The sequence below is a fragment of the Patella vulgata genome, chromosome 7 (genome assembly GCF_932274485.2).
Source record: "Patella vulgata chromosome 7, xgPatVulg1.2, whole genome shotgun sequence".
NCBI lineage: Eukaryota > Metazoa > Mollusca > Gastropoda > Patellidae > Patella > Patella vulgata.
This window is the reverse complement of record NC_065885.2, coordinates 22,278,093-22,291,660: the sequence shown is the minus strand read 5'-3', so window position 1 is coordinate 22,291,660 and position 13,568 is coordinate 22,278,093. Positions and strand designations below refer to the sequence as shown.

General features: G+C 34.2%; 1 protein-coding gene across 3 annotated transcripts; it reads right to left on the bottom strand.

Annotated features, from left to right (window-relative positions):
* Positions 1-2,174: 2,174 nt before the first annotated feature.
* On the bottom strand, positions 2,175-13,515 carry LOC126828752 (homologous recombination OB-fold protein). Of its 3 annotated transcripts, XM_050558720.1 has the most exons (8): positions 13,339-13,515; positions 9,836-10,399; positions 9,633-9,698; positions 8,731-8,862; positions 7,583-7,691; positions 5,058-5,143; positions 2,941-4,057; positions 2,175-2,627 (listed from the first exon to the last, which is right to left on the bottom strand). In XM_050558720.1, exons 1-8 carry the CDS (start codon positions 13,375-13,377, stop codon positions 2,581-2,583), a joined length of 2,160 nt encoding a protein of 719 aa, XP_050414677.1. In that variant the 5' UTR covers positions 13,378-13,515; the 3' UTR covers positions 2,175-2,580. The 3 variants fall into 3 exon arrangements, with proteins under 3 accessions (XP_050414677.1, XP_050414679.1, XP_050414678.1); XM_050558721.2 differs by lacking the exon at positions 2,175-2,627 and having other exon boundaries at positions 3,808-3,891; XM_050558722.2 differs by lacking the exons at positions 7,583-7,691; positions 8,731-8,862; positions 9,633-9,698; positions 9,836-10,399; positions 13,339-13,515 and having other exon boundaries at positions 2,941-3,891; positions 5,058-5,144.
* Positions 13,516-13,568: the final 53 nt, after the last annotated feature.

Below are 13,568 nucleotides of genomic sequence, written 5' to 3'. Positions count from 1 at the left end.
CTTAGAAAATTTGAAATTCTCGCTTTAAAGTTAGACTAGAGCTTCCACGATATTTTAAAAAGTGATCAAGGGTTATAGCTCTGGCATTAATTATCAGAGATTGTTGAAAATCAATAGAATTCTTTGTCTGGTTTCTTGAAACACTGTCTATAAATTTAAAGTCAATCAAACATTAACATTAGCCTCTAGAGCGTCCACAAGATTTTCCAAAGTAATCAAAGGCCTTATGCGATTTGATGGGTATTTTCTTGCACCGTATACGAATTATCTTAGAAAACCAAATTATAACCTAGATAATCTCATGACGTCAATTCGATGTAAAGAAATAAAATTCAATCTCAACAGTAGGAAATGATTTCAACATAGACACGCACATCACACGAAATGCTAAGGACAAACTATTCTAGAAAGTCCTGTTCCCGAGGCAAGTCACCGCTCCCTTTACCGAAAAAGTTCTTAAAAATTTGGTGTGATGCATTAGGGTCATATGTCAGAGTTCCTCAATGTTGCGTTATGCTCCCTTTTCCAAAAACATTCTGCACGCGATAGGTTATAGTCTTTAACGAATTTCATTCCTGAGTTATCCCCTCCCCATTTCCGAAACCTTGTGTACGCGTTAGAGGCTAAAATTGTTTTTGGCGTCATCAGAGGACGAATCACGTGGATATTCCCTTTTCCGATAACTTTGTGAAAGTCATATAGTCTACAGTTTTTTGGTGTAAAGTATTGGATTCATGAGAGAAAGACCCCCCATTGATATTCAGTGTTCTGCAACCTTCCGTTCAAGAGTTATGCTCCCTTTCCTGAAAACCTAGTGAAAGCATGAGCGGCTACACATGTTTTTGCCAAAATTTGGTGCAAATCATTATGGTAATGAGAGTGAACCTGGAAATTGTATACAATTTTTTTTGTGTTTGATTTTAGTAGCCTGGGATGTCCTCTTTCAGTATCTGCCGGGTGAACCTCGGTCATCCTTAAAGAGAAATTCAAGATGGCATTCAAGACGGCCGCCATTTCAAATATTTAGTCTAGGGTTATAATTTTGGTGTCTAACCATATGTTTTTAGGATCAAGGAATACACTGACTCGTTCATTATGTTGTGGTGTGAGTAGATGATAGTAAAATACAAAATGTCAGACAATATGGCCCATTAACTCGTTAGCGGCGGTTGGGGTCGATTATTTCACCAAACCACATCTAGAAACAAACTATATATTTCTGGACATAGGAGCATATGAGTCATTATGAGTGATACAAGCTGTTTTTGAACATTTAAAAAACAAATTCCATCCGCAAAACCCGAAAATAACCTCCACAAAACTAGGAAATAATCAGTTTAATCCTTTAGTCGTGTTCCTGATTGCAATCTACCACAATACAAGCGCAAAATACTGTATATTCTACGGCATCCCTAGTGCAGCCCCAATCAAGCATACTACATGGGGTGTTACTCATGTATCGGCATCTGATGAGCCACATGACAGACTCCGGAAACAGCAGATCGGATTCAAATCCAAAGAAAATCAGACACATAAGATGGCATCGAGAGTTGATATGGTCTTTTTATGTTAATAAATGTCTAATTAATAGTTTATATAACATTTCAGGTCTAAAGAAAGACCTCCAATAGGCAGATTTATCTCTTGCATAATGCACGTTTAATTATTAAGCTAAGTATATAAGAATAAGATTATAAACATGCATTATGCAAAAGCTAAATCTGCCTGTTATACATTAATTAACTTACGGTACCAAGACCATAATCAACCCTCTATGCCATCAGATGGCTGAAATATAGGTGGATAATCAAGACTTTGTCTATTATCGTAACAATGGTAGTAATGATAATCAAGACTAGACTATAATTGTATCCCCAATATCTAGGCTTAGAGTAAAGAAATTTGACTGAAACTTTCAGCATATCCTCTTTTCACTATTTCTTAACTACATAAGTTATACATGTAGCGAGAACTGTCCGCTCTTACCTAATCACCTTTTAAGTGGCATGATTTAAATTTAAAACCAAATTACACGTAGAACTATTTCGTTAATTTTGGTAAATATTTATGAGCTTGTATAAAACCAATATATACATGTATTGAGTGCCATCTTATACAAATGCTATATTCTTCACTTCTGTATGGCCTGCTGGGAGGTGGGAGAGCATCTGGTATTGGATTTGGATAATTTATTGATCGATTCTTCGTCTTGGTAAACATGGATACCTAATGCTACAAACCTTTTTCATGTTAACTTTCTGAATCCTGTTCAATATGATTCATTGATTATTATTAAAATGTTTTGTATAATAACAGTAGAGAATATGTTTTACAAGATAACAAGTCCCACATTATTGTTCTTTCCATTAAATAAAACATAGTGTGAGCAGGATGAACATGCAAACAATTTAATGTTTAGAATTGTTCGCTTTTTGTTCTATGAAACTTCCTTCTAATACAGTTTAAATTCCGAACATATTAAACATTATTGATGGAATACATGCACCTTACAATTCATCATAATTTACGATTTGCGCTATTTATTCTACCAACACCAGTGAAAGTTATGTAAATATATATCTAGATCATCTCCTCTGATAAATGGGATAACAGTTCATCAGTAATATCTGGAATATAAAAAAACAATAACACCTTTCACGATTTTTTGTAGACTTGCTGGGATTCTTTAGTTATCCTTAGGAGTCTTTTGAAAGGCCATACACATAACTTAGAATTGATTGTGTGGAATAATATTTGGAGCAAACTGTTTAATATGATTTTAAACACTATTTCAGTGTCTATTTTGGAATGTTGAGGCTATAAATTGCAACATGCAATAACTTTAGACACATTAAAAATAAATATATTTTTTAATTTTTTGATATGTAATGCAGCTTGAAAATATCAAACAAAATTGTAGTGTAGAAATATTTTACATACCATCTTGCCACATTTCTTCCATACTGTCATTTTTCTTTTTGACTAGTGTTGATGAATTATTATCCAAGTTTATAACTGTATTTGACTGAACATTTATTACTGTTTCTGACTGAACACTAGTTTTTTCACAAACAACTTTCTGTGTATCTGGAGTTCTAGTCCTCATATAAGGTTTAAAGTTTATGTTAGTTTTTGGAGAGTAACTGGGTGTTTTATTTTTAAAACTAAATTTGGCAGTCTTAGGAGTCACAGTAGCACTATTTAACCCATTGGAATTAATGTCCTTTGAATGTCCAGTAAAATTATTTGGACTGTTTGTAGAAGATTTACTATCAACCAATGTTTGTTTATTTCTTCCAAATACTGGTACATATCGACCACTGTTATTCACCACTGAAGGGTTTAATTGTCCAGAATTTTGGGCCACTATATTTTCTTTCGCATTAGAATTATTTAAGTTTGTTTTCAAAATGTCAGTTCCTGTTACATAGTTACATGTGGTGCTAAGCCTGGAAGAAATTGTCTTTGCCGAACTAATGGCTTGATGAACATTTCCAGAACTCCGGTTTACAGTAATGTGTGAACTATTAAGTTCCATTGATGGTTGCTGGTAACAAGTTATTGGAGTAAGAAGTTGGTTGTTACAACTATTAGGTATTGAAGGTCCTAGGTTGTAACTTTTTGGTTTTGGAGTTGAGACTTGTTGATTTAAATTATTTGGAGTTGAAAGTCGTTGATTAAAACTATTTGGAGTAGAGAGTTGCTGATTAAAACTATTTGAAGTTGGGAGCTGCTGATTAAAACTATTTGAAGTTGGGAGTTGCTGTTTAAAACTATTTGGAGTTGAGTGTCGCTGCTGATAAATATTGAAAGTCCTTGGTTGATTTGGTGTTGCTATGTTCTGATTATTTGCAGTAATATTGGGAGTAACTACACTTGTGTCCATCTGATCTATAAAATTTTGTTTGTTTTTTTTAAATTCTGTCATAAAATGTTTTAAAGATGTATGATGAAAAACATGTTTATTGACATTGATAGTGTTACTATTCAGATAAACCATGTTGGTAGGGGTAATATTCAGATAGTGAGTACGACTGGTTGGACTAACAACACTGACCTAAAAACATATTATATTTATTTTAATAAGTTAAGAATTCAAATAAATATATTTAAACTATAATTAAAGACAACGTAAATTTACAACTAACATTTTTCTTTTGCCCACTTCTAGAATTTCTGTTGACTGCCATTGCATTGTTTATTTTATGCTTTAATTTTTTTTATCATAGAAATATTTATTATTATTATTAAATAAAGAAATACTAAATCCATATTTTCAGCTAAAAATATTCTGTGTAGTTTTTTTTCATAAAATAAATTTTGGTGAAGCAGACCTAAACAGAGATTGCAGTATTATGGTACAGTAAACTTCGCATAAATCGGATCTAAGTGGACTGACTAATTTTATCCAAGTTAAGCAAAGATCCGAGTTAGCCGAAGACCGAAATTCAATCTTTGCTCAATTAGAAATAAACTGCAAGAGCCGGATAATAATTAATTTAAAGGCACATTTCACGCTTTTGTTCGGATGTGCGAGTAGATAACTTCCGTTTTTTTCTCCATCTTTGAAAAATGTCCTAAACTTTTCCAGAAAGTGTCTCGTACAGCAGACAGAGAGTTTCGAATTTTCTGGGAAAAAGAATTATTGCATCCCATCAAATAGGCTGAATTGAGTCAAAATGATAGGAGAAAGTATTTTGGGGCTCTGTGTGCATGGAATACCTAACTGCGTTTTAGGCCATCGGTCCAAAACTGACTTAGTGAAATTCTGAACATACTGTCAATCCGGGAAGTAAAAAAGCCGCAATTAGATCAAATGGACCAGACATTTTGATCCGAATTGAGCAAAGATCTGACTTAGGAAATCTGACATATGCGCTGAATTTTAATAAGAAAAATGTGCAGGATCAAAGGTTGCAAACGATTTTATCCGAGTTGAGCAAAGATCTGACTTATACAAATCCGACTTATGCGAAGTTTACTGTATTTACAGAAACCGGGTCAACCTACAGCTTCACTATTTTTGTTATAATATATATTATATACCATATACAAACCTGTCTTAGAACTAAAGTTGTTCCTGCTTGAATATCAGCCCCATATTCTTTAATAACATCTCTATGTAAAGTACCCTTAATTTTACCTTCAAAAGATTATAAGAATAACCTAAGAAATACAATTACATGTAGCAAGAGTTTTGTTTTTCTATACAGTTTACAAAGCTGAAGATGATTATAAAATGCAAATTAAAGAAGATAGTCAATCTGTTTTATAAGAAAGATAATGAAGCCTGCTAAGCAGATCAACTTTTATAAATATTCCCCATTCCCCAGTTCAAGCACTACCCTTAATCAAAGAGGCGCCGTGGTGGCCTGCTAACCTGGATATCCTGTGTTGGATCCCAATGTTGACCTAGAAAGTTTACTGGGATTTTCCTGTGTGGTTTCCCTTGTCTATGGTGCAGGACGAAGGGCCAATGTAAAGTCGTTCTGTCGAGACTAAAAACCAAGGTCCTGTGTACACATTGGTGGGCATGTAAAAGCACCCTTGACAATTGGAATTTGAATAAAAGTAGGCTGTAGTGCTGCTGTCTGGGCAAAGTTTCCCTCATAGCACTTTGTATGGCGTATCCCCGTCTTCATTAGCCCAGTTGGAGCAGAACAGGAGGACATAAAACCCCATCCGATGAATGTTTTAACAGTGAGGTTTAGAAATTGTGATCTTTTTAATATATCGTTCAAAGGTGTTTAATTTGTGTATCAAAATTATCTGTTAGTCATGTTTCTACACTTTACAATTGCCAATTGCTAGTTCTGATTCCATCAGAGACATGTGTGAGTGAGAGTGAGAGTGAGTGGAGGAGTGAGTGAGTGAGTGAGTCAGAGAGTGAGAGAGAGAGAGAGAGAGAGAGAGAGAGAGAAAAATGGGGTTTAAGGTCCACTCTACACAAACTAGGTCATTCCGGGACTAACATATTGTTTAATTTTTTTATTTCAATAATTTGCTTGCGCGTAGGGGTCTTTAGCAGTGGGAGGAAACCGGAGTACCCGGAGAAAACCCACGAGGTTGGACAGGCGACCCTATTCCTTGTCACCAGGGCTGCCGACAACCAGTATCGCAGCGCAATTTGCGATACATATTTTGTCCGTTGCTAATCAAAAATTAAAATCTAAAGTTTTTGATTCGCAGTAACTGCGAATCATTAATATGCCTGTCATTTTGGATATTGACAGAAGGATAATCCACATTTGAAGACTAGAAGGCTTTCTGAACACTTTCAACATGTATAAAATGTTGAATAAAATTTTATAAACAAAACTGAATTCTCCGTGTGACATTTTTTTCTCGAACTACCCAGACACAATTTATTATACGGTACTATATAATACAGGGACATAACTCTATGAATAGGGACTATTAAACCGGAAATAGGGAATCAAGTAGTACCACTCACGTTGCGAGACATAAAGTAATTAAATTATATTCATTTTGAAAGAAATAAAGCCAGTGTATCCCCCACGTATTGTAAATAAAATATATGTTAAAGTATTGTAAAATGATAAATCAAAGTAAAAATTCCCGTAAAATATCGCGTGTGTCTAGTTAATCGAGGTGCGCCCGATTGAACAAAAATAGCAATACACGATAAAAAGCAGACGAAATTGTTTTCTAACGAAGATTTCTAACGTAACGAAAAATAACAATTAAAATGATTGGGGCCTTGGAAGTCACTGTTAAGAATTGGATTCAGACATAAGACCTAACTAAATGTCTACATCACATTCACAAACTGTCACAAGTACTTGTGGCAGTGCTAAAAAAATCTAAGAATAGTAAGAATGGAATCTAATCATATTTGTTATGAACTAAAGTAATATCTTGTTATTTAGGTTTTTATGTTGAAACTGAAAAACTGCTAATCAATTTTTAAATTTGCTAATCAAATTTGGCAAAATTGGACTTTTTGATTAGCAGTGCTGCTAATCAACTGTGAAAAATTACCGACAGCCCTGCTTGTCACGTACAACCGGGGAATCAAAACCCCGCCAGTTGACTCAATGACAGACCGTATGATACAGTGCGCGCGTGCTAACCATTCGGCCATCCAACCCCCCCAGAGACATGTGACCTGCAGAATGTTGATTCGAGTAGCATCTTCCCTCCTTTAACAGGAAAAAAGAAACAGGGCACATTAATAATTCACCAAATTAATTATCTCAATCAAATATATATTACAATCAAATATATATTTTGCTTCAGAAATGTGTTTTGTTTACACAATTCTTTGAATAATTGTAGATTACTGAAGTAATGAAAGAAAACAAAATTCACCATACAAAAGGAGGCAACTGTCCAAATGGGCATATTTCAGTGATGCAGATTCATTAGTCTAGATAAACTTATTGACTAACAAAATGTCATGTGTTGACTAATCTTAGTCAGTTTAATATTTTATTTTATACTTTAGGTAAACCATGAATCAATGTGTGGCTCCTTACTATATTCAAGTTAGACAATACAAATATTTATCAATATTTAGACGAGTGGAAACAAGAACATTAAATGAAATAACAATATTTACCAGTTTTATCTTTTAATACAACACTAGCTCCAGCACCTTGTAAATCTATAGATTCTACCATGACCAATAACAGTGGTATTTTACCTTTAGGTAATAATTTCTTGGATGCCTGAAATCAGTCAACAGTTAACAGACACTCCTTAAACTCTGATGTGCAGGATCCTGTCTGGAGGCCATAAATGGTCAAGAAATTTAAGCAGACATACTTTGAGAAACCATATGTTTCATGGTGAGCAAGTTGTGTTTTTTCTTTACCAGCGGTTGCCAGGCAAGATACGCTCACATTTTGCAAGAGATGGATAGAGAACAAGCTAAAACAAAAATGTGATTTTTCATACAATCAGGGGCCATAATCCAGGAAGTTAAGGTCTGAAATGCATGATTATCGAAAGGGACTGAGATCTTGTGGATATACAGATATACCGTAAGTTTCATAAAAATCGGACAAATTAATTGTGACCTATAGAGGGTCCACAGCCTTCATATTACAATATACTTTTACACAATTTGCGTACAAGGAGTGGCCATTTAGTCGGATAGTATCGTTTGAACTCAACCTTCCTTATGGTGTAACGGTAATATATTTAAACGGTTTTTAAAATTAGATAAAAATTGGGACCTCTAGAGTGGCCACAAGCTAAAAACATGATTTTTCGTACAATCAGGGGCCATAATCCAGGAAGTTACGGTCCGATATGTGCAAATATCGAAAGTAACCGAGATCTTTGGGCGATAAACCCTATTTCAAGTTTCGTCAAAATCAGATAAAAATTGTGACCTGTAGAGTGGCAACAAACAAATATGCACGGACGGCCCGGGACGGCAACAATATATGTTTACATAAAAATGTGGGCGTCTAAACAACAATATCTTTATTCCTGATATCTGAATGGGATTGGAAAACAGGCTTAGCCAATGTAAATCCCCTCTCCCTGTTGTGTTGTTGACAAATTCCTGCAGCCATACCCACTTCTCTTCATAAAGAGGGCATAAACTGAAATGGTCCATTATGAGGTAGAATATGCTTCCATTTTGAAATAATTGGTGTTCCTATCTGTTGCTTTATACTTATGACTAATTTTGGCCACTGGAGTTTGTTTTTTGGCTATCCTGCCCCCATATGATAAAAGCTGATTAATGTACTGCACCTTCTGTAAACTAGACATAACTGAAAATTGATCCAGAATAATTTCTGCTTCTTCACCAAGATCTTGTAATAAAGATTGCCATGAAGTTTCATTGAAACCATCATCTGCTGCTTGAGATGACATTACAACATTCTACAAAACAAGCATTGAAAAATTAATATACGGTTCGATGTTGATCATAATAATGATTATATTATTCACATGAAATACTAATAGGTTTCCATTATGAATACAATATGAAATTTGAGTTCTGTAAAGTAATTCACAAAATACATGTACTCCAATGAACCATGGCAGCTGAAACATGTTTGCTGTGTTTGGTTACATCACGATTCTCCCGACGTGGTGTGGGGAGTCTGATTCTAAACAAAATTAGTGTCAGATGTTTGTACAGTACATTGTTCTCTGTAATTCCAATCTGGTTAAAACACAGATCCTATTTCGTTTCATTTTTATAGTTCAAAATTTCATTTTACTTGTCTTTACTACACTTGGATCTGGAAGAGTTGTTATTTAACTCATGGTGTCAGGGATAAGCCAATGAAACGGTCTGTCACGGCGAGCTTTAGGCATGTTTTGCACTAGTAACATCAATGCTGATTGGTTAATCAAATGTCTGACATCATAGGGTCATAAGTCGGTCTGTTGACCCCTGACTTTACCTATCGCTATAACTTGTCAGATCTTCATGTAGTGTAGGCCATCGAAAATATAAAAAAACGAAACGAAATATAGATCTGTATTTTAATCAGATTGCTGTAATTCAGACTATTCCAGGTTTGTCTATAGCTAATGTACAGTATTTACAGTGTAAAGTCTGCACTAGCATACATATACAATGTGCATGTCATAACTTAGCCTTTTTAACCTAGTAAACTGACAAGAATGTTCTATTATAATACCTGTGGTAATTTGTTGTCACTTTCTGGTGATGTTGAAGCTGTTTTCTCTATATGTTGACCCGGTTTCTGTAAATTAGAATACCCAAATAAAATACAAATATAATACCTGAAGAATAAAATATCAAATGAATTCTTATTTCAATAAAAAAAAGCCAGTGTATAATCAAATTCAAACTTGTCCTACATTTCTTGTAAATACTAACCAGTTTAGGTAATCGACCAGCTGGTCCAGGAAACTTTCTCTTAACACGTCTTATAGGAATTTGATTATCTGGATCATTACTATCGGATGTTTTTAAATTAGGCCTACTTTGTGTTGGTACTTGGGTTCTTTGATTGGTAACACTTGGTGGAAGAATAAGAGTACTTTCTGCACTACCAACTGACTTCTTCACTGGTGTGTAGAATTCACAAGATGCTGGTCTTCCATTATTTCCAGGAATTTCATTCATGATGAAATCTAATTTTTCATTATTAGATGTATTATATATACTACTAGTGCCACCCTTTTGCTTAATATTACATGCATTACTATTGCTAGTCGGATTTCCGGTGGTTGATTTAATGATATTTAAATTATTTTTAGTACAAATTGAATTTGAGAAGATTTGTTCAGCTTTAATTGGATCTTGTTCACCACTGTTCTGTTTTTCAAGTCTTATTCTTTTGGCGGATTGACCGGTTCCATCATCGGTGGTAGTTTCTAATTCTTTACTTGGTTTACTTTGTGGTAGGTTCTTTTCTGTGATATCCACTAATGGTAAATCCTAAAAAAATTAAGGACATTCATCTTGTAGAACATAATATTTATGGTATTTCAAATAAAAAAGGATTTGAATCTTCAGACTCTTTACTCAACCTCGGATAGTCAAGCTATGTCAACCTTGGCTAGTCATAACAACTAGGCACTTAGGGATTTCAAATTCCTCAGCTAAGAAGATCAGGGGAATTTTAAAATCTCTTTCAGATTTGCAAAACAATAATTAAGCACGTGTACTTATTTGAAAAGGTGACTGGTTTGCTTGTGTAATCCAAAAATGTAAATTTTACACATTCCTATGTATTCTGATCGCATACTATTTAAAAGAATCATGTACCATAATGCGTTTCAGCGCCATTTGTAGCACAGGACTCGAAGAACGAGTTAGACATATTCCGCAAGTCATGTCAAACGGTGACGTCATATTCTTATCTGGAGAGCATGCACAATAAATACTATCGGTGTAGCCTGAAATAACGCTAGAGATTGCCATTCCATTGAGACTTCTATGGCGTATTTCGCCAAACATAACTGATTTGAAATTAGGGTAAAAACGGAAACGATTGAATGTAAATCAGTTTATAAACATTCATATTATATTATTATATGCGTTGCAACCCATTTGTGCCAATTTCTAGATCCCAAATATTAGCGACTTAGCTCCTTTAACCAACATATTTCTACATCCTAAAATTAAACTTTTAAAGTCGTGTGAACGAGTCAACCAACACGTGTGTACGACTCTACCAACAAGTGTGAATGACTCCACCAACAAGAGTGCATGACTCCACCAATGAGGGGACAACTTAACCAGATTTTTCGTGCGGACGACTTTGCTAAGTTGTGGATGACTTAATGACTGGCATTCGATAGAGTGCCGCTTGGTCCAAATATTGACCCATGAATGAAAGGTAGCACGTCATTTCGGTCCCGGGTCAGTCCGGACTCAACACAAACGTCGTTTCGGACTCAGTTTGACAACCTTTCGGACTTACTTGGAGACTTTTCGGACTCGGACTGGCGACGTTTCGGACTCAATAAAAGCTAAAATTAAACATTGTTAGTTGTGTTTTATTTATCCCATACCGACCTTGAACTTGAAGTAAAACCAATATTATTTGATCGGCGAATACATTATTTATTTATTTTTTTTTATTTTATTTTTTTTAATAGCTTTATTTATTTACAAATATACACGTATACAAAATTATAATAGGTACAATTAACAATATGCATGGACAAACATATAATACATTTTATATTTGTTTATAGATTTTTATATGTAGCTATTTTTTTCCCAAAAGTTTATATACAAATCGAACAGATATACAACTGTGCATTATCTATTGTCAGGTATATGATAATATAGTGAAACCAAGCCGAGATTATTTAATCTCTATTGAAGTGATTGGAGATTGTTGTATTTGATCTGAGTAAGTTTAGATTATTGGCGATAATTGATCAATTGATCGGCGTTTCTTAAAGCCGTTAAGAAACGATTGAGAAATAAAAACACTGCTACCTTCCTTTTGTTGATTGAGTCAACGCCAGGGGTCCGGTGTCATTTTATTTACTTAATTGTGAGTTATTTTCAGAGGCAGAAAAGATACCCTTCAACATTACCATGATATCGGAGGGCTCAATGAGACGGCACCAGAGAAGCCGGTATCGGCATATAGAGGGCCGACTATTTCAATTATGGGATGAATAAGCTTATAACCACCAAGATATTAGTACTAGTAGGCTATTAAAAAAACAAAAAAACACAGCCATTTGTACGGCCCACCTGCCCAATAAAGAAAAGTGAAAAAATAATTAAAATAATTGGAAAACTGAAAAAATAAAATGAAACTGATAAAATAAATAAAATAAATGTATGTTTTATAAAATAAATGAATACCCGACTGAAGCTTTTATTTCATCAAATAATGTTAATGTATGAATTTATATGTATGTTTTATACAATAAATGAATACCCGACTGAGGCTATTATTTCATCAAATAAATATGCCCGTTGTTATAAATCGCTGTTATCGTTTTATGCTATATTAATAAATAAAATAGTTTATAAAGTAAATTGACGGCAATGCGCATGTCAACTTACCAAATCTCAGCCAAACGAGATCACGTAACTAACAAAAATAATTCTACACACCAAATCTCGACCAAGCGAGATTACGCGCCTCATAGAACTATTTCTATGACGCGTCTAATCACTGACGTCACATATTTTTTTACGTCAATGAAAATAATTCTCACACATTTTTGTTCTTTTTTTAAAAACAAAATTAATGTTAAAATTTAGATCTAAATCAAAATCAATTTTGAAAAAACTAAATTATTTAACATTTTTTGTATCAATTGAGAAAATTAATTATAAGGGTTGTATATTTGACAATAATCAGCTTCGCTCTACTCAGGCAATGTCTGTTACATATTAATAGAGCGAAGCTCTACAGCATCGCACAAAGCGCGGTGCTTGAGCAAAGCTCTTTTCCGGTAACACAGGAGCGTAACTGAAATTGTCACCCACAGACTGTTGATTAAAAATAAATTCAGACCGGAACCGAATACACTGGGCAAAACAGGCAATACGCATGTCAACTTACCAAATCTCGCCTGAAGCGAGATTACGCGCCTCGTCATAGAACTATTTCTATGACGCGTCTAATCAATGACGTTACATATTTTTGACGTCAATGAAAATAATTCTCACACTTTTTTGTTCCTTTTTAAAAAAACAAAATTAATGTATAATGTATCTAAATGAAAATCAATTTGGAAAAACTAAATTATTTAACATTTTTTGTATCACTTGAGAAAATTAATTATGAAGGTTTTATATTTGACAATAATCAGCTTCGCTCTACTCAGGCAATGCCTGTTGTTACATATTATTTTCATTTTTTGTCAATGTACTGAGTGATATGTAGAACTAGAGTCTACCTCCCAAAATTCTTCATCATCATCTGATATTTCAAACATATTTAGTATCTACAATGTCAGAATGACTATATCTTAAGATAACAAAATATTGATTTCGAATCTATATTGGCTGACTGGCAATTTCATTTAGAAACATCATCCAAACGAAAATTTATTTTGAACCAGCCCGCCATGACAGGAAAGAGTATACTAAGGGAGAGTATTCGTTAAATAAGGCGCATGCGCGTTGC

Excerpts from the sequence above, each read along its gene's own strand:
- LOC126828752 (XM_050558720.1), bottom strand. The coding sequence starts at position 13,377 with ATGTTTGAAATATCAGATGATGATGAAGAATTTTGGGAG. Across the intron at positions 7,692-8,730 it reads TTATGTCTAGTTTACAGAAG|GCATCCAAGAAATTATTACC; the intron begins GTGCAGTACATT and ends GACTGATTTCAG. Across the intron at positions 4,058-5,057 it reads CAACTTTAGTTCTAAGACAG|GTCAGTGTTGTTAGTCCAAC; the intron begins GTTTGTATATGG and ends ATATGTTTTTAG.